Source organism: Sparus aurata, chromosome 7, assembly GCF_900880675.1.
Source record: "Sparus aurata chromosome 7, fSpaAur1.1, whole genome shotgun sequence".
Classification (NCBI taxonomy): domain Eukaryota; kingdom Metazoa; phylum Chordata; class Actinopteri; order Spariformes; family Sparidae; genus Sparus; species Sparus aurata.
The window spans coordinates 348,996-368,160 of NC_044193.1; the positions used below are offsets into that span (position 1 = coordinate 348,996).

General features: G+C 48.6%; 1 protein-coding gene across 3 annotated transcripts; it reads right to left on the reverse strand.

Moving 5' to 3' along the window:
* Window positions 1-92: 92 nt before the first annotated feature.
* LOC115584692 (host cell factor 1-like) lies at window positions 93-18,944 on the reverse strand. 3 transcript variants are annotated; one of them, XM_030422298.1, is made up of 29 exons: window positions 18,753-18,944; window positions 17,688-17,848; window positions 17,385-17,587; window positions 16,844-16,928; window positions 14,980-15,086; window positions 14,703-14,882; window positions 13,075-13,398; window positions 12,838-12,986; window positions 12,505-12,639; window positions 11,731-11,958; window positions 11,178-11,291; window positions 10,874-11,072; window positions 10,672-10,787; window positions 10,464-10,593; window positions 10,256-10,383; window positions 7,533-7,680; window positions 7,231-7,418; window positions 7,015-7,131; window positions 6,347-6,413; window positions 4,320-4,465; window positions 3,731-3,910; window positions 3,462-3,654; window positions 3,142-3,288; window positions 2,738-2,940; window positions 2,480-2,596; window positions 1,849-2,034; window positions 1,072-1,369; window positions 861-912; window positions 93-623 (listed from the first exon to the last, which is right to left on the reverse strand). In XM_030422298.1, exons 1-29 carry the CDS (start codon window positions 18,927-18,929, stop codon window positions 584-586), a joined length of 4,518 nt encoding a protein of 1,505 aa, XP_030278158.1. In that variant the 5' UTR covers window positions 18,930-18,944; the 3' UTR covers window positions 93-583. The 3 variants fall into 3 exon arrangements, with proteins under 3 accessions (XP_030278158.1, XP_030278156.1, XP_030278155.1); XM_030422296.1 differs by having other exon boundaries at window positions 3,142-3,285; window positions 12,451-12,639; XM_030422295.1 differs by having other exon boundaries at window positions 12,451-12,639.
* Window positions 18,945-19,165: the final 221 nt, after the last annotated feature.

Sequence of the window (19,165 nt, forward strand, 5' to 3'; positions counted from 1 at the left end):
AATCAAAATCAGGCTGTGATTCAATGAAAAACTGACAGAATTGAACTTCAATGTGTAACTTTGACGCCAGGAAGTGGAGTCCACACAGCAGGTAGAAAAATGCTCTAAAAATCTTTATTGTTCCAGAGAATATTCACAAACAACAGGCTCAATTTCAAACAGCTGAAAAATCATTCACTTCCTGCTCAGACAAACTGAACGATGGCTGAGCTGCATCACTGCGGTCATCAACAACAGAAGAAGAAACATAAACCACAGAAGAAGAAATAATTATATTCTTACAGACGTCCATAAAAAAGAAAAAACTAAATATTTTGACACTCCAGAAAGAAAATCATTTACAACAGAGCAGGTAAACCCTGCCCCCATGGTAGAGGCTCCGCCTCCAGGCAGCACCGTGGCCTCATGACCTCAGAGAGGGCGAGAGACACTGATGTGCGAGAGAGAGACAGACAGATGGAGAGAGAGACAGAGAGAGCGAGCGCTGCCAGAGCTCCGCCTCTTCCTCGTGACACGGTAACCAGCTGTGGGAACTTAAGACCACGGTCACCAATCACAGTCTTCAGCAGAACGCTGGCTCCTCCTATTGGTCAGTTTTGAACTTCTTTGGTCCGACAGGTTTACTGAAGAAACAAAACAGTGATGAGAGTTAAAGAAGGACTTCCTGTGACATCACTACTGACTTGTGGAGTCCATGCAGCTGGAGGAGATGAACGAGGACAGACTGAGATAATGTGACATTCAGGGACGTTTGATGTTTTTCATGTGTAATAAATTAGATGACTATAATCAGACTGGTGCTGCCTGCTGCTCTCACACTGCGAGTGAGTTCTTCTTCATGTGAATACAATCATTCTTACATATCAGGAGAAGCTCCGCCTCTCTTCACGGCTGCTTTACTCGACTCTTTTTCTACAGGAGACAAACACACATCGATCAGAAGAACATCAGAAATATGATTAGTATTAATCATTAACATCCTCATTCAGCTGATTCTCTGATGTTTAACCAACATCTTATTTGAATTCTGTCTCCTGGTTCATGTTCCTGTTCCGTCATCATTATTCTCACCTTGTAGCCACCGGACCTGCGTGGCCGGCCCGTAGCCCTTCTGATTGCGTGCAGCGATGCGGAAGATGATGGCAGGCTTGGTGGTGTAGTCGATGTGGGCGTTGGCGAGGCTGGAGGCCTGGACCAGGCAGGACGGGTTGGGACCGCAGTAGACCCTCATGAAGGCCAGCTGGGCCGGACCAGAACCTGAACCAGAGGTGGCCTGGCTGGACTGGATGGCCAGGTAAACGGAGTACTCGGTGATCTTCCCCGATGTGACGGCAGGAGGCTCCCAGGTGAGCTGAGCCCCATCCAGGTTCTGCAGAGCCAGAGTCAGAGGTGAAGAGTTCAAAGGTCATGAAACCAGCTGCTGTTCATCATCAGACCACATGAGACCAGATCAATACTGAGGATCAGCTGACCCATCAGAGCTGAGGCTGCAGTGAGACTGACACTGATCATCACAGAAGGAGAACAACTGATGAGTGACGGTGAACATGCTCCCCCTGCTGGTCTCTGATCAACAACACATCCTGCTGGTCTCTGCTCAACAACACATCCTGCTGGTCTCTGCTGGTCTCTGCTGGTCTCTGATCAACAACACATCCTGCTGGTCTCTGCTGGTCTCTGCTGGTCTCTGATCAACAACACATCCTGCTGGTCTCTGCTGGTCTCTGATCAACAACACATCCTGCTGGTCTCTGATCAACAACACATCCTGCTGGTCTCTGCTGGTCTCTGATCAACAACACATCCTGCTGGTTCTGACTTCACTTACAAACAGGAAGTGACTCTCACCTTGCTGATCTTGATGGCACATGGCGCACCGGGGAAACCAGGAAGACACGTTTTAAATGCCGACACGTCCGAGAAGTTTCCACGGCCGCAGATATTGATCCCCGCTACCCGAAACTTATAGGCCGTCCCCGGCTGCAGCTCCACCTTCCTCATCTGACTGTAGTCCGGCATCACACCTGAGTCATCCTGTAGGTGGAGACAACATTAACACCATCAACCACCTGATCAACCACCTGTTCATGCGATGGTGTTCAAGCAGGTGAAGTTAATTTTGAAGGTCAATAATGCTTTTATTTTGTAAATTCTAGTTGTGGTTCCTGTTGAATGAAGCTCTTTAATAAAAGGTCCTGTTAGACCTGAACCCTGTTAGACCAGGACCAGGACCAGGGCCCTGTTCCTGAATGAACCCGCCACATTAAGAGTCTTCTCATCAGAGAAGACTATGTATATTTGTTGGTATATCTATTTTTTCCCTTTTTTATTTTTGACTATTATTAATGTTCATTGTTTTATTTTTGTCCTTCAGCTGCTGTGACACAGAAATGTCCCCATTTGTGGAACAAATAAAGGAATTCTGATTCTGGTTCTGATTCTGATTCTGATCATCAGTGAATTGATTTGCAGCTCTTACGTCGGCCACGTTGTCTTCGTAGGGGACGTAATAATGTGACACCACCATGTTGGTCACTTTGACTATTCCAACGTCGTACCACTGACTGTCCCTCACCGCCGGCTTCACCTGGACGCCCTGCACACACACACACACACACACACACACACACACACACACGCACACACACACACACACACACACACACACACACAGTTAGCATGTTGTTAGCATGCTGTTAACATCACACTGTTGTTGCACTGCAGCACTTTGTCTCACCCCTGCAGTTGCTGCGATGCCATTGGTCCCCTCGCTGAGCATGGCAGCGTTTTGACTTCTAGCCGGGCTCGCTGTCAGAGAAGGGCCGGGGCCAAATGTGCTGGCCAATCGGGCCACAGCGCTTGTCACTGCTGATGATGTCAGCTCGTGTCCGTTACTCTCTGCTGCCGGGTCATTCAGGCTGTCTGCTGGAGCAAGGCCCTCTGGGAAACAGAGGAGGGTTCAAACAACTTTACTGAACCCTGTCAGTGGACAGTAATGACATCACAGAACTAGAGCGTTTAGCGACGATCAGCACGTGATGTCTGCAGGTGCCCTTATGTTGTCTTATGAACCTTTGGATTAGTTCCCACAGGAGGTGGGACAGACACTGTGACATCACTATGACATCACTGCAGGTGTACCTGTGGGCACGCTGCTGTGCTGTGGTTCTGGTTCTGCTGGTTCTGCTTGGTTGTGGGCATCCTGCAGGTGCTGCTGTTGTTGGACCAAAGCTGCCAGCTCCTGCTGGGTCAGGACGATGGGAAAGGACTGATCCACCAAACCATCTGCTTCTCACACACACACACACACACACACACACACACACACACAGAGTGTGTGAGATGTTTTGTGCACCAACCAGTTGAACAAACACAACAACAGTAACAGGCAGACAGCGACATCATCATACAGACGCTGTCAGTGTGTGTGTGTGTGTGTGTGTGTGTGTGTGTGTGTGTACCCATGTGTCCTGCTGCCTGCAGGACTGCCTGTATTGTCGCTTGCTGAACTGCCTCCTCTGTTGCTGCGGTAACAGCCAGCTGACCTGGGTTCAGTCCTGTCACCATCAGGGTCGTTGCCCCGGCGACCACTTCACCCCCGTCCCCTTCTGATGACATCAGTTCCTGCGGTAGACCGCTGTCTGAGGACTCCATCTGACAGAGGGACAAACTGATTGGTCATCTCAATGTGTGTGTGTGTGTGTGTGTGTGTGTGTGTGTGTGTGTGTACCTGTGCTGCTGCCTCACTGCCCTCCACCTGAACCTGTAACACAGACACTGCTGATGACATCACACGCTCTGATTGGCTGTCTGTCTGCATAGGCTCCTCCCTCTCTGCTGCCGTAAGCATGGCAACAGTCTCCGCCTCCGAGGACTCCGCCCTGCTATCTCCAACCAATGATGTGATCTCCTGCACAGACAGATGGACGGAGGGAGTCAAGGGACATGAGCAACAGGCGAGTTCAAGATCACGCAGTGCTGCTGCCTAAATCGTGATGCATGCTGGTTAAAATGTGTCCACGACGACCTGGATGGGAGTGGTTTCTGCTCCGCATCCGTTGGGCGCGTTCAAGTTGACCTCCTGCTGCCTGATCACATCAGCGAGATCTGCTGGCGACAGCAGGGGCGGGGCTACAAACGCTGCTATGAAGTCGGACACTCTCTCGGACGAAGAAGTGGAGGAAATTGAAATGCCAGCATAGCAGCGTTTGTAGCCCCGCCCCTGCTGTCGCCAGCAGATCTCGCTGATGTGATCAGGCAGCAGGAGGTCAACTTGAACGCGCCTAATGACAGTGTGATGGTGTGTGTGTGTCACTTACAGGTATGGATGGTCCGGGTGTGGGTGTGGCCTGTGTAACTGTGGTAACAGCTCTGCTTTGACTGGCTGTGGTGGAGGAGGCGGGGTCAGAGGAGGTGGAGGAGGGGTCTGTGGAGTCTCCCTGCAGACTGTCTCCACCCTGCTGGGCTGGAAACAAAGGACAGGAAGTGATGTCACATGAATGGTAGATTTGACTGAACGCAGGGGTTAAAGCAAATCCTGAGCCTGAATTTTTTTGTGTGTGTGAGTGGCGGGGGGGGGGGGTTTGTGGTATTTTCACACTCGGTCTGCTATTGATGCCGGTACGTCAGCTGTGGTTGTTGCTCCCGTTGACCGTGTTGTGTGTTGGACAGTGCAAACAGCTGCTCTATGGGCTCTGAGTCGTGACGTGGTAGCACTTTTTCACCGCTAGTTGCATAGATTAGCTTTCTCGAGCACAAAGTGCAGGAGCAAGCTGCTGCTCTTAACTTCTTGCACGAGCTACCAAAAGACTTACCGTCTTTCCCTGTTTCTTCTATCCACGCCCAGCGCCATTAATTTGTCAATCCGTAATCATTTAGGAAGGCATCTTCTCCAGGCTTCATGAATTTACTCTCCATCCTAATCTCCTACATGACGTCTCTGCACGGGTATCAGTTCAGCATGAGACTCAGTTGAAGCACGTATTTCCAAGACCCGCCCCATTTTACTTCTGATTGGCTGATAATGTTAGTTTGAGAGAGGGAGAGTTGTGTTCCCATCATATCATTGGCAGACGCACTCATGAACTCTCAAGTGATATCAAGACTTTTTTTTTTTTTAAATATAGGAATTTTTTCCCCCCCGCAGTTTTCAATGACTCAAAGGTCGGTCAGGCCACATGCAATAATACTGTAATATTCAAAACAAAATGTCCTTTCATTCAAAACAACAAGAAATATACAAACTAAAATAAAATGTCATTTCCATTTTCACATAAATTAAAATACATAGTTGAATATTTCCTTTGTGTTTGCCTTCAAACATTGTGTCCATCACTTCAGTCATGCATTATTTTATTATTTCTGCATCTGAGAACGGCTTCTCGTGCTTACCCAAAATCCACACCACTCTAAGTGAGCACTCAGTTGCTTTTTGTTGTTGTGACATAGATGTGACTTGTGCTTGCAGCTTGATATGATGATTTCAGTGCATTTATTGGTGTTGTGCTCATCTCTGAATTTTGAGGAAATGTCTCTTCAGAATTCCTATGCTTCGTCTCATAATGCCGTTTCAAATTGGAAATCTTCATCACAGCTTCTCCTGGCATATTGTAACGCCCCTTGTGGACTGTGGCGCAATGACTCTTGGGTATTCTGTTGGTGTTGGTGTAATTATGGTTTGTGAATGTGTTTGTGAATAAGATGATATGTAAGATGGTTGTGGGTTAATTCACGTCATTTGTTCTGTGATTAAATGGTGTTGAGTTTTAACAAGGATGATAAAAATGTTGGCACCGCGAGTGAAAGGGCGTTTGCCGGGAGAAACTCCCTGTCCGTTAAGATATTGAAATGTGCGAAGGTATATGATGAATTCTTAGCTAGAACTTGCTAAACTACATTGGGTCAACTCCTAATTACCGCTGCAGTGTTAGGCACGTGGGTCTTGTCCTGGTTGGAGGGAGAATGAATGTAAATTTAAAGTCCATACTTCTTTGAGTTGCCGATTTTCACTGTCCACTTTTTTTTAGCAGTTTACTTGAAACACGCCATTTTCAGTCTCTTACCACCGGCAAAATGTGAATACGTGAACTGCTCCAAAAACAAAAGTGAAAGTTAAAACTTGCGCTCGCAGCAGTGAGTGACCCAGCTGTCTGTGTATCGTTGGCATGGAGACAAGTCCCGGTGTACACGTGCTGACCCAACCAAAACACATTAGTGAAGGAATAACAGATCAGAGGCCACAAACAGGAGGCCGGTGGGCCGGATGCGGCCCGGGGGCCGCCTATTGAGGACCTCTGCTTTAAGCCCTGTGAACGCTGAGAAGAGGACAGGTGTGTCAGCAGGTCACCTGTAGCTGTGGTGGCAGTGTTGGTGGTTCCTGTCTCGTGAGTCTCACACGGTGGGTTGGAGCACACCTGAAAGCACAAACAGAGCTCAAGTTTTAACCAATCACTGATCATCAGCACACCTGTGTGCAGTTCGGTGAGATGGGTCCGTACCGCTTTTTAATGCCAGATAGCCGATATCAGTTCAATGCGGCCTTTCCCCCTCTCTTAAACAACAAAGCTATCGATAACACATCTGTAAAGAAACACATTGATTAACCTTTAAAACTTAAACATGTTTAAACTGTAGGAAACACTCAAGCTCGCTCCAGCTGGGCACGTGACACATGCTGCTCTCTTTACGGCATGTTGTGCCTAGTGTATTCTGAGAAGTGAAGCTTGTGATGAAATAAATACAAATTTGACAATAAAACTCAAGGGCTGTACTCAAACCGTCAGCCTCGCAGCCTGCCATTGGACAGTCTGAACGGACACAATGCATTCTGGGCCAGCTGAGTATGTGCACAAGTCTCACGGCATAGCCTCTGAAATTGTGCCAGTGCAGTAAACATCAGGGTATTTCTCAAGTAAACAAAGCTGCATCCTGCACAGTCACAAAGAAACTTCATCCTCAACTGGACGTCAACGTGAGTGTGAGTGTCGTTCAGACACACCTGCACAGTTCTCTCACCTGTCGGAGTCCTCCAGCTCCAGCTGTGGTGGCAGTGTTGGTGGTTCCTGTCTCATGAGTCTCACACGGCGGGTTAGAGCAGGTGTTCCCTCTGTTCAGACTAACAGGATGTGGAGACTACACACACACACACACAGACACACACACACAGACACACACAGTTGCAGTATCGATACTGTGTATTGATGGCGTATCATGTGTGAAGCAGCTGCTCACCTGCAGTGCTTGGCTCATGTTGGCGGAGGCCACGGTGGCGGTGTTGGTGGTGCCGGTTTCGTGCGTCTCGCAGGGCGGGTTGGAGCATACTCGCTCGCTACCACCCATAGTTGCCGTGGCAATGGTGGCGGTGTTGGTTGTTCCCGTTTCGTGCGTCTCGCAAGGCGGGTTAGAGCAGACCAGCGTCACTGCAGCACCACAGTGACATCATCAACACACCTGATTATGTCTGCAACAGTACTCTTTGCATCCTGCACACTGACTGAAACTCGTACGAGTGTCCGCAGCAGTAGTTTGTGTACCTGCAGCAGCTGCAGGGTCTCCGGCCTCTTCCCCTGCAGCAGTAGTACTTCCAGGTTCCTCTGAAGTAGGAGAAGCCATGATGGTGACGGGCAGATCCTGGACCAGCGGCTGAGCCTCGGCACCACTCGGAGTCGTGATCAGAGTCACCTGACGGGACGAGACTGCAGTATTACTACAGTGCTACTACAGTATTACTACAGTACTACTACAGTGCTACTACAGTGCTACTACAGTATTACTACAGTACTACTACAGTGCTACTACAGTACTACTACAGTATTACTACAGTACTACTACAGTATTACTACAGTACTACTACAGTACTACTACAGTATTACTACAGTGCTACTACAGTATTACTACAGTGCTACTACAGTATTACTACAGTATTACTACAGTGCTACTACAGTGCTACTACAGTACTACTACAGTACTACTACAGTATTACTACAGTGCTACTACAGTATTACTACAGTGCTACTACAGTATTACTACAGTATTACTACAGTATTACTACAGTATTACTACAGTACTACTACAGTATTACTACAGTACTACTACAGTGCTACTACAGTACTACTACAGTATTACTACAGTGCTACTACAGTGCTACTACAGTATTACTACAGTACTACTACAGTGCTACTACAGTACTACTACAGTATTACTACAGTACTACTACAGTATTACTACAGTACTACTACAGTACTACTACAGTATTACTACAGTGCTACTACAGTATTACTACAGTGCTACTACAGTATTACTACAGTATTACTACAGTGCTACTACAGTGCTACTACAGTACTACTACAGTACTACTACAGTACTACTACAGTATTACTACAGTGCTACTACAGTATTACTACAGTGCTACTACAGTATTACTACAGTATTACTACAGTATTACTACAGTATTACTACAGTACTACTACAGTATTACTACAGTGCTACTACAGTATTACTACAGTATTACTACAGTATTACTACAGTGCTACTACAGTATTACTACAGTACTACTACAGTGCTACTGCAGTATTACTACAGTACTACTACAGTGCTACTACAGTATTACTACAGTATTACTACAGTGCTACTACAGTATTACTACAGTACTACTACAGTGCTACTGCAGTATTACTACAGTACTACTACAGTGCTACTACAGTGCTACTACAGTGCTACTACAGTATTACTACAGTACTACTACAGTATTACTACAGTGCTACTACAGTATTACTACAGTATTACTACAGTACTACTACAGTATTACTACAGTGCTACTACAGTGCTACTGCAGTATTACTACAGTGCTACTACAGTATTACTACAGTATTACTACAGTACTACTACAGTATTACTACAGTACTACTACAGTACTACTACAGTATTACTACAGTGCTACTACAGTATTACTACAGTGCTACTACAGTATTACTACAGTATTACTACAGTGCTACTACAGTGCTACTACAGTACTACTACAGTACTACTACAGTATTACTACAGTGCTACTACAGTATTACTACAGTGCTACTACAGTATTACTACAGTGCTACTACAGTATTACTACAGTATTACTACAGTACTACTACAGTATTACTACAGTATTACTACAGTACTACTACAGTATTACTACAGTGCTACTACAGTATTACTACAGTATTACTACAGTAATACTACAGTGCTACTACAGTATTACTACAGTACTACTACAGTGCTACTGCAGTATTACTACAGTACTACTACAGTGCTACTACAGTATTACTACAGTGCTACTGCAGTACTACTACAGTATTACTACAGTGCTACTACAGTATTACTACAGTATTACTACAGTGCTACTACAGTACTACTACAGTGCTACTACAGTACTACTACAGTGCTACTACAGTGCTACTACAGTATTACTACAGTGCTACTACAGTATTACTACAGTACTACTACAGTGCTACTACAGTACTACTACAGTGCTACTGCAGTATTACTACAGTGCTACTGCAGTATTACTACAGTATTACTACAGTACTACTACAGTATTACTACAGTGCTACTACAGTGCTACTACAGTATTACTACAGTGCTACTACAGTATTACTACAGTGCTACTACAGTACTACTACAGTGCTACTACAGTACTACTACAGTATTACTACAGTACTACTACAGTATTACTACAGTATTACTACAGTGCTACTACAGTATTACTACAGTGCTACTACAGTACTACTACAGTATTACTACAGTATTACTACAGTGCTACTACAGTATTACTACAGTGCTACTACAGTGCTACTACAGTATTACTACAGTGCTACTACAGTACTACTACAGTATTACTACAGTACTACTACAGTATTACTACAGTATTACTACAGTGCTACTACAGTATTACTACAGTGCTACTACAGTACTACTACAGTATTACTACAGTATTACTACAGTACTACTACAGTACTACTACAGTATTACTACAGTATTACTACAGTACTACTACAGTGCTACTACAGTACTACTACAGTACTACTACAGTATTACTACAGTATTACTACAGTGCTACTACAATACTACTACAGTGCTACTACAGTACTACTACGGTATTACTACAGTATTACTACAGTGCTACTACAGTACTACTACAGTGCTACTACAGTATTACTACAGTGCTACTACAGTATTACTACAGTACTACCTCAGTACTACATCAGTACTACATCAGTACCTGTTTATGATCTGTTGCTGCTGCGGTTGCTGTGGTAACCTGGCTTGACAGATTAGCGATAGATGCCAGGGTGGTGATGGGCGTGGCCAGGGAGGCACTTCCTGCTACAGTCCCGAGCGTGGACACACCTGCAGAGACAGAGACAGACTGATGGAGGCCGGCTCAGTGCAGTACAGTTCCAGCTGACGGGCATCTGACCTGTGCTTACCTGTGGTTCCCTTGACGACCAGTGTGGTGACGGTGGGTTTGTTGGCCACAGGTGACACCAGTCTGACTCCACCCATTGGGACAGTCCTGAGGATGGTGCCAGGCATCCCCGGGACTCCTTTCAGCACCACCTGGACACATGAGCAGGAGAGCTTAGAACACATGAGCCTAAACACACACACACACACACCTGTGTATGTATGTGTTACCTGTGTGAGGCCCTGCTGGCCGGCGGCACTGATTTTGGGGACAGTGGTGATGATTTTGCTGCCACTTCCTGGTGTGACCATCTTGGTGGTCAGGAGGGTGATTGGACTGTTGGCACCTGTAGGGGGCGGAGTTTCACTCAGTCAGTCATGAAGTGTTAAAGGAAAAGCAGCCGAGGTGTTCAGGTGTGTGTTGTCGTGGTACCTGTCCCCCCCTGCAGTGCAGACATTGGGATGGTCTTGATGATGGTGGTCCCGGGTTTGGAGATTGTCGGGTTGACGCCCAGGATGGTGGATTTGTTGGATGAGGATCCGGCCTGCGCGGTGCTGAGGAAGGTCGTCTGTTTACCGTCTGCCGATGTCACTAACTTCAGGATGGTACCTGCTGGGAGACCGCCCTTCGCCTGAGAGACAGACAGACAGACAGACAGACAGACAGACAGGTGTTAGTGTCTCTGCTGTCAGCTGGTATCACCCTCTCCTCCTCATTTCTTGTCAGTCACCAGTACCTGGAGGATCTGGGTGACTGGGCTGCTCCCAGCCTGACCAGTAATAGCTCCACTCTGAACTGGTTTGGTCTGAACCACTGACACCACCTTCCCCAGGTTACCAAGGTTACCGATCTGAAACAGAGAAATCATTTAGTTTGAATCGGTGAGTTAAAGCACCAATCATCTGCAGAGGAGACGAGTCCGAGATGAAGACGAAGGTGTGAGTCCAGAAGCATCAGACACAGATGATAAACACGACTCATGCGAATTAATCCACGTTGTCACACAGAGACCATTTATGAGAGAGTCGGCCATGTTTCTACAGGAGCTCAGACGAGTCAAACCACACACCAACTTGAGGAGACGAGAGGTGTTCAGTTGGTTGTAATCTGCAGCCTCACCAGAAGATGGCACTAAATCCCCACGCTGGCCCTCTGAGTGTTGAGCTGCCGACTGTGGATGTTACTGACTAATCATATTCTCCATTATTAACTTAAAGTGACAGCTTCCTGTTTGTTTCCGTCTCTCGACAGCGACTTGTTATGTAAATGAGACAAATGACATCACTCACCAGAGCTCCACCTCCTCCCACACCGAGTGGACTGTTGACCAGAGTGATGGTCTTTGTAACTCCGCCCACCACCGTGGTGACCACCTGAGCCTGCTGGGAGACCGTCACCGTGCCCGACTTATGGACCGTGATGATTGGTCGGCTGGGGGTGCCGGGGGTGGAGACAACTGAAGCCGCGCCCACCTGAGCTGCAGCAGTCTTCAGCATGCGCGTGGCGGGGTTACTCACCTGAGACACACAGAGACGAGTTTCTCTTAAACACGTTGACACTTTCAGTCATCAGTGCGTTCATGTATTGATCCAGTGATCACTGCAGTCACTGCATCTACTCTGGGCTGTGCACACTTCATCACTGCTTCTTTACTGGTTTTTAGTTGTAGTTTCAGAAACATTTCATTTAAAAAAGGAGCTGAAGATAAATTGTGATTATTTCTGATGTTCTGCTCATGTGCTGAGAACTGGGTCACCGCTGACACTGGGACCTCTGCTGGGATCCTTTACGTCACTTTGCTGCAGCAGTTACAACATTTCAGGTTGAACAGCAACAGCAGATAAGACGTATCTAAAGCTGCTCTCCTCTGCAGCTCAGGGACACACAGGATAACATCTGATGTGTGCCGACAGTAACAGTATTCAGTAATAGTACCCTGACAGAGTACTCTGTGTACTCTGAGTACTCTGCAGTGTGTACTGAGTATCACAGCTGTGTACTGTATGTACCATCGTCACTGGAGCGGCCACTTTGACCGACAGACTGCTCGATCCTGAACTCACAGCCACCGTCTTCACAATTGATGCTCCTGCCGGGACGTTCAGCATCGTCGCTGAGGACGGAGTTATCTTCTGAGTCGCTGCAGCCGCAGCCGCCAACGCCGCCATACCGCTCATCTGAGGACTGCTTCCTATTGGCTGAGAGCAGACAGAAAGCAAGAGGGATGTGTGAGACAAGCCAGTAGGCTGCCTGGAGCTGTTCCTGAGTTGTCATGGTGATTGTTTGGTTATCACATGACTTCTATTAAATTCAGTCACATGACGTCAGGAAGTGATGTCACTCTATAGCTGAGTTGACTCTGAATGAACAGGTAAGATTCAGAAAGGTCTCTTTACCGTCCCCTGACCGGCCTGAACAGGTACGACCATGCGAACACCTGCAGGAAGTGTCGTCACGGAGACTGGGGATTTGGGCGTGGCCTGTCTCACTGTGACGATGGAGGCTCCACCTGCTGTACCTGGAGCTGCTGCCACCTTCAGGACAGCTGCAGAAATACAGGAGACAGGTGAGGAACAGTCACATTTACCCGCTCTGTCACCTGTAGATCTACCTGTACAGGTGTGTGAACCTACCTGGTGCTTTAGTCCCAGCAGCCAATGGGCTTCCAGGTGGTAGGGAGGTGGTGGGGGAGGGGACCAGCGTGATGCCGGACAGTGGGAGAGGTTGGTTTGCTCTCGTCATGGTGACGGGGTTCTTGGCAGAGCTGGCTCCAGGTGTGACGGTGGGGACGGGGGTGGAGACAGAGGCAGGAGAGGCTGCTGAAGGTGTGCTGGGAATATCGTACTTCTGCAGCTGCAACAGGTAGGTGTCGGCGGTCTGCGACGGTCCCCAGCTCACCTCCAGAGACGACGTGTTGGCCCTGACCAGCTGCACCCGAGAGGGAGCGCAGGGACGCTCTGAGGACATACAGGTGAGACAGGGTGAGACAGAAAGATCGGACAGGCTTCCTCACCTGTCTCCAGGTGTTACAGTAGTCAACAGTCGTCCTCACCTGTCTCCAGGTGTTACAGTAGTCAACAGTCGTCCTCACCTGTCTCCAGGTGTTACAGTAGTCAACAGTCGTCCTCACCTGTCTCCAGGTGTTACAGTAGTCAACAGTCGTCCTCACCTGTCTCCAGGTGTTACAGTAGTCAACAGTCGTCCTCACCTGTCTCCAGGTGTTACAGTAGTCAACAGTCAGCCTCACCTGTCTCCAGGTGTTACAGTAGTCAACAGTCAGCCTCACCTGTCTCCAGGTGTTACAGTAGTCAACAGTCAGCCTCACCTGTCTCCAGGTGTTACAGTAGTCAACAGTCGTCCTCACCTGTCTCCAGGTGTTACAGTAGTCAACAGTCGTCCTCACCTGTCTCCAGGTGTTACAGTAGTCAACAGTCGTCCTCACCTGTCTCCAGGTGTTACAGTAGTCAACAGTCGTCCTCACCTGTCTCCAGGTGTTACAGTAGTCAACAGTCAGCCTCACCTGTCTCCAGGTGTTACAGTAGTCAACAGTCGTCCTCACCTGTCTCCAGGTGTTACAGTAGTCAACAGTCAGCCTCACCTGTCTCCAGGTGTTACAGTAGTCAACAGTCGTCCTCACCTGTCTCCAGGTGTTACAGTAGTCAACAGTCGTCCTCACCTGTCTCCAGGTGTTACAGTAGTCAACAGTCGTCCTCACCTGTCTCCAGGTGTTACAGTAGTCAACAGTCAGCCTCACCTGTCTCCAGGTGTTACAGTAGTCAACAGTCGTCCTCACCTGTCTCCAGGTGTTACAGTAGTCAACAGTCGTCCTCACCTGTCTCCAGGTGTTACAGTAGTCAACAGTCGTCCTCACCTGTCTCCAGGTGTTACAGTAGTCAACAGTCGTCCTCACCTGTCTCCAGGTGTTACAGTAGTCAACAGTCGTCCTCACCTGTCTCCAGGTGTTACAGTAGTCAACAGTCGTCCTCACCTGTCTCCAGGTGTTACAGTAGTCAACAGTCAGCCTCACCTGTCTCCAGGTGTTACAGTAGTCAACAGTCGTCCTCACCTGTCTCCAGGTGTTACAGTAGTCAACAGTCAGCCTCACCTGTCTCCAGGTGTTACAGTAGTCAACAGTCAGCCTCACCTGTCTCCAGGTGTTACAGTAGTCAACAGTCAGCCTCACCTGTCTCCAGGTGTTACAGTAGTCAACAGTCGTCCTCACCTGTCTCCAGGTGTTACAGTAGTCAACAGTCGTCCTCACCTGTCTCCAGGTACCACAGGTCCTTGCAGCACACCTGGTTGTTCCAGGCTTTCCTGTATCCGTCTCTGCCGCTCCAGATGTAAAGTCTGGAGTTGATGGCGACGCTGCAGTGACCCGCTCGAGCTCTGGGGACGTTCTCCTCCAGACTCTCCATCAGGACCGTCTCCCAACACATCGTGTCTACACACACACACAGTCATCATCATTATCCTGATGTTTCTACTCGCTGAACTGTGTGTGTGTGTGTGTGTGTGTGTGTGTGTGTGTGTGTGTGTACCCAGGTTGAGGCAGGCCAGTGTGTTGGTGCACTTCCACTCCTTCTCATGAGTCGCCACTTTGACATCATCCATCACCAGAGGAACCCAGCCTCCAAACACATACATCCTGCAAACAGACAGGTGGAGGCAGACAGACAGAGCAGAGAGGTGGAGGCAGGGTTAGGGCTGCACTAGTGTAGTGTGTAGTGTGTGTGCAGTGTGTAGTGTGTGTGCAGTGTGTAGTGTGTGTGCAGTGTGTAGTGTGTGTGTAGTGTGTGTGTAGTGTGTGGTGTGTGTGTAGTGTGTAGTGTGTGTGCAGTGTGTAGTGTGTGTGTAGTGTGTAGTGTGTGTGCAGTGTGTGTGCAGTGTGTGTGCAGTGTGTAGTGTGTGTGTGTAGTGTGTAGTGTGTGTGCAGTGTGTTGTGTGTGTGTAGTGTGTGTGTAGTGTGCAGTGTGTGTGCAGTGTGTAGTGTGTGTGCGTGTGTAGTGTGTGTGTACTGTGTAGTGTGTGTGTAGTGTGTGTGTGCGTGTGTAGTGTGTGTGTAGTGTGTAGTGTGTGTGTAGTGTGCAGTGTGTGTGCAGTGTGTGTGCAGTGTGTAGTGTGTGTGTGTGCAGTGTGTGTGCATAGTGTGTGTAGTGTGTGTGTGCAGTGTGTAGTGTGTGTGTAGTGTGTGTGTGCAGTGTGTGTGCATAGTGTGTGTAGTGTGTGTGTGCAGTGTGTAGTGTGTGTGTAGTGTGTGTGCAGTGTGTAGTGTGTGTGCAGTGTGTAGTGTGTGTTTAGTGTGCAGTGTGTGTGCAGTGTGTAGTGTGTGCAGTGTGTAGTGTGTGTGCAGTGTGTGTGCAGTGTGTAGTGTGTGTGTAGTGTGTAGTGTGTGTGCAGTGTGTGTGTGTGCAGTGTGTGTGCAGTGTGTGTGTGTGCAGTGTGTGTGTGTAGTGTGTGTGTAGTGTGTGTGTGCAGTGTGTGTGCAGTGTGTGTGTGCAGTGTGTGTGCAGTGTGTAGTGTGTGTGCAGTGTGTAGTGTGTGTGCAGTGTGTGTGCAGTGTGTAGTGTGTGTGTAGTGTGTGTGCAGTGTGTGTGTAGTGTGTAGTGTGTGTGTAGTGTGTGTGCAGTGTGTAGTGTGTGTGTAGTGTGTGTGCAGTGTGTGTGTAGTGTGTAGTGTGTGTGTAGTGTGTGTGCAGTGTGTAGTGTGTGTGTAGTGTGTGTGCAGTGTGTAGTGTGTGTGCAGTGTGTAGTGTGTGTGTGTGTGTGTGTGTGTGCAGTGTGTTGTGTGTGTGCAGTGTGTGTGTAGTGTGTGTGCAGTGTGTGTGTGTGTGTGCAGTGTGTAGTGTGTGGTGTGTGTGCAGTGTGTGTGTGTGTGTGCAGTGTGTAGTGTGTGGTGTGTGTGTAGTGTGTGTGTGGTGTGTGTGCAGTGTGCGTGTAGTGTGTGTGCAGTGTGTTGTGTGTGTGCAGTGTGTGTGTAGTGTGTGTGCAGTGTGTTGTGTGTGTGCAGTGTGTGTGTAGTGTGTGTGCAGTGTGTGTGTGTGTGTGCAGTGTGTAGTGTGTGGTGTGTGTGCAGTGTGCGTGTAGTGTGTGTGTGGTGTGTGTGCAGTGTGCGTGTAGTGTGTGTGCAGTGTGTAGTGTGTGTGCAGTGTGTGTGTGTGTGTGCAGTGTGTAGTGTGTGTGCAGTGTGTGTGTAGTGTGTGTGCAGTGTGTGTGTAGCAGTGTGTGTGTAGTGTGTGTGCAGTGTGTGTGTAGTGTGTGTGTGTGTGTGTGTGCAGTGTGTGTGTAGTGTGTGTGCAGTGTGTGTGTAGTGTGTGTGTGTGTGTGTGTGCAGTGTGTGTGTAGTGTGTGTGCAGTGTGTGTGTAGTGTGTGTGCAGTGTGTGTGTAGTGTGTGTGCAGTGTTACTTGTTGTTGATGGTGGTGGCAGAGTGCAGGCTGCGGGGGAGGGGGGCGGTTCCATTGAGGACAGGTTTACTCCAAGTCAGAGAGTCTGTGACATCACCAGAACAGGAACCAATCAGAAGTCAGAACAGTTTACAGTCACGTGTTAAGTTAAAATACTGACGACTTAATTCTGTATTCATGAAGGAACAACTGAGACTCATGTGAGGCAGACAGATACATACAGCCTGTCTCACCACCTGTCTCACCTACATCCAGCCTGTCTCACCACCTGTCTCACCTACATCCACCTACATCCAGCCTGTCTCACCACCTGTCTCACCACCTGTCTCACCTACATCCACCTACATCCAGCCTGTCTCACCACCTGTCTCACCTACATCCACCTACATCCAGCCTGTCTCACCACCTGTCTCACCTACATCCACCTACATCCAGCCTGTCTCACCACCTGTCTCACCTACATCCACCTACATCCAGCCTGTCTCACCACCTGTCTCACCTACATCCACCTACATCCAGCCTGTCTCACCACCTGTCTCACCTATGTCAAGCACCCACAGGTCTCCGAGCCTGCAGCCGCTCATCCCTCCATAGATGATGAGTCTGTTGGCTCTGCGGCCGCTCGTCGCCACGGCCGTGTGACTCTCTCTGGGAGGTGGCGGTTGACCCGACGTCAGCGGGATCTCCCAGCCGACCACGCTGGAGCCGGGCCGCAGCTCCAGACAGTACAGGTCGTTCAGATACCTGCCGGGGACAGGTGGCGTTAACGCCGTCATACATGACATCTTCAGGATGTTTCTGTGGAGGTGCTGCAGGTACCTGAGGACAGTGTGATGCTCCCTACCTGGGGATGTTGTTCTTGGGGTCTTCACTGTCATTCGCCAGTCCTCCAAACAGATAGCAGGAATTACCAATCAGAGAGAAGCTGTGTCCAAGGCGGGGGCAGGGGGGCGGGCCATTCTTTGGAGCCTTGGCCTTCAGACGTTTCCACTCCCAACGACTTGCCTGGTCAGGACAAGAGTAAAATACAACAGAACCTGTCTCACATGTGTCATCACTTCCTCCTGCACACGTCGACAGTGACGGCGTCATAAACTTTATCTGAACAGCAACAACACTCAGGTCCTGTCCACACCAGACCAGGTTATTTTGCAACCAAGGTTTTGTTAAATAAAATTCCGCGTCCACACGAGTGGTAAAAATAACAGAGAATAACTCTGTACACACGCAACCGTAAAATCCGCCACCAAGTGATGCAATATACGTGTAATACATGTGCCACAGCAACAGGTGGCGATGGAAGGTAAAACAGGAAGGCTGTTTTAACCAATCAAAATAGTTTAAAACCAGAAAGGGGAAGCGTGGCAAATACCAAAACACAAACAACAATGGCGACTCGCAAGGGTGCATCGTTTGTTTGCTAGCAAGAGGAGCAGTCTCCTTCGTTGCTCATCCAGGCGCCGCTGTTGTTGCATCAGGTTGAGCAGCTGGACATGAACACAGCTGACAGCAAGACAATAAACAACAACTTTGTCACGTCCATATTAGCCAAGGTATCAAGCGAAGCTAGTTAACCTCTAACCACCTCCTAACTGTCGTCACTCTGTGTTTACACTGCTGTACGTGCAATATTTACAGAGGCACACACTCTGCTCTGACGTAAGCAATGGAAATATTCACGGTTGTCGTATCCACACGCAACCGCTGAAACCCCAATTGCCGAAAACCTCACCCTGGACTCCGGTTTCAAACGACCACGTTTCAGTGTTCCAAAAGCAGGTTGCATGTGGACAGAACAGTAAAACCGGGAACATAATTTCACGGTTGCAAAATTAACCGGGTTGGTGTGGACAGCTCCTCAGTGTCATCGGTGTACTGAGGCCTCGCCCCCTGCAGTGACATCACTGACCTGCAACTCGTACAGGTCACTGCTGTATTTGCCGTACTCCACCATCCCACCAAAGACCAGCAGCCTCGTCCCATCACACACAAAGCCGTAGGCGGCGCAGCCGGGGGGGACGTCGCCTCGCACTGCAGGGATGAACCACTGATTGGTCGCTGCGGGGGGAGATGCCAGAGGAGACATGTTACAGGTACACTTCATTCAACAACACACAGGTGTACGTCATCCTGCTATCTCTGCTCCCCCTCCAACCTCTGACCCACAAACAGGTGGAGGTCCATCACAGAGGTTCCGGTCACTGACGCATCATGAGTATAAGGAAACGTAACTCAGGTGTGTCCTGTGAGGACACGTTTTACCTTCGATCAGAATGTGTTCATTGATCTGATCAGCTGACATTACCGGTTCATGACTGTGAG

What these genes read in the sequence shown, in the direction of transcription:
- LOC115584692 (XM_030422295.1), bottom strand. Translation starts at nt 18,929, where the DNA reads ATGTCTCCTCTGGCATCTCCCCCCGCAGCGACCAATCAGTGGTTCATC. An exon ending in AGACCCTGCAGCTGCTGCAG is followed by an intron (nt 7,419 to 7,532) that starts GTACACAAACTA and finishes GTGGTGCTGCAG; the next exon opens with TGACGCTGGTCTGCTCTAAC. An exon ending in GCAGGCAGCAGGACACATGG is followed by an intron (nt 3,289 to 3,461) that starts GTACACACACAC and finishes GTGTGTGAGAAG; the next exon opens with CAGATGGTTTGGTGGATCAG.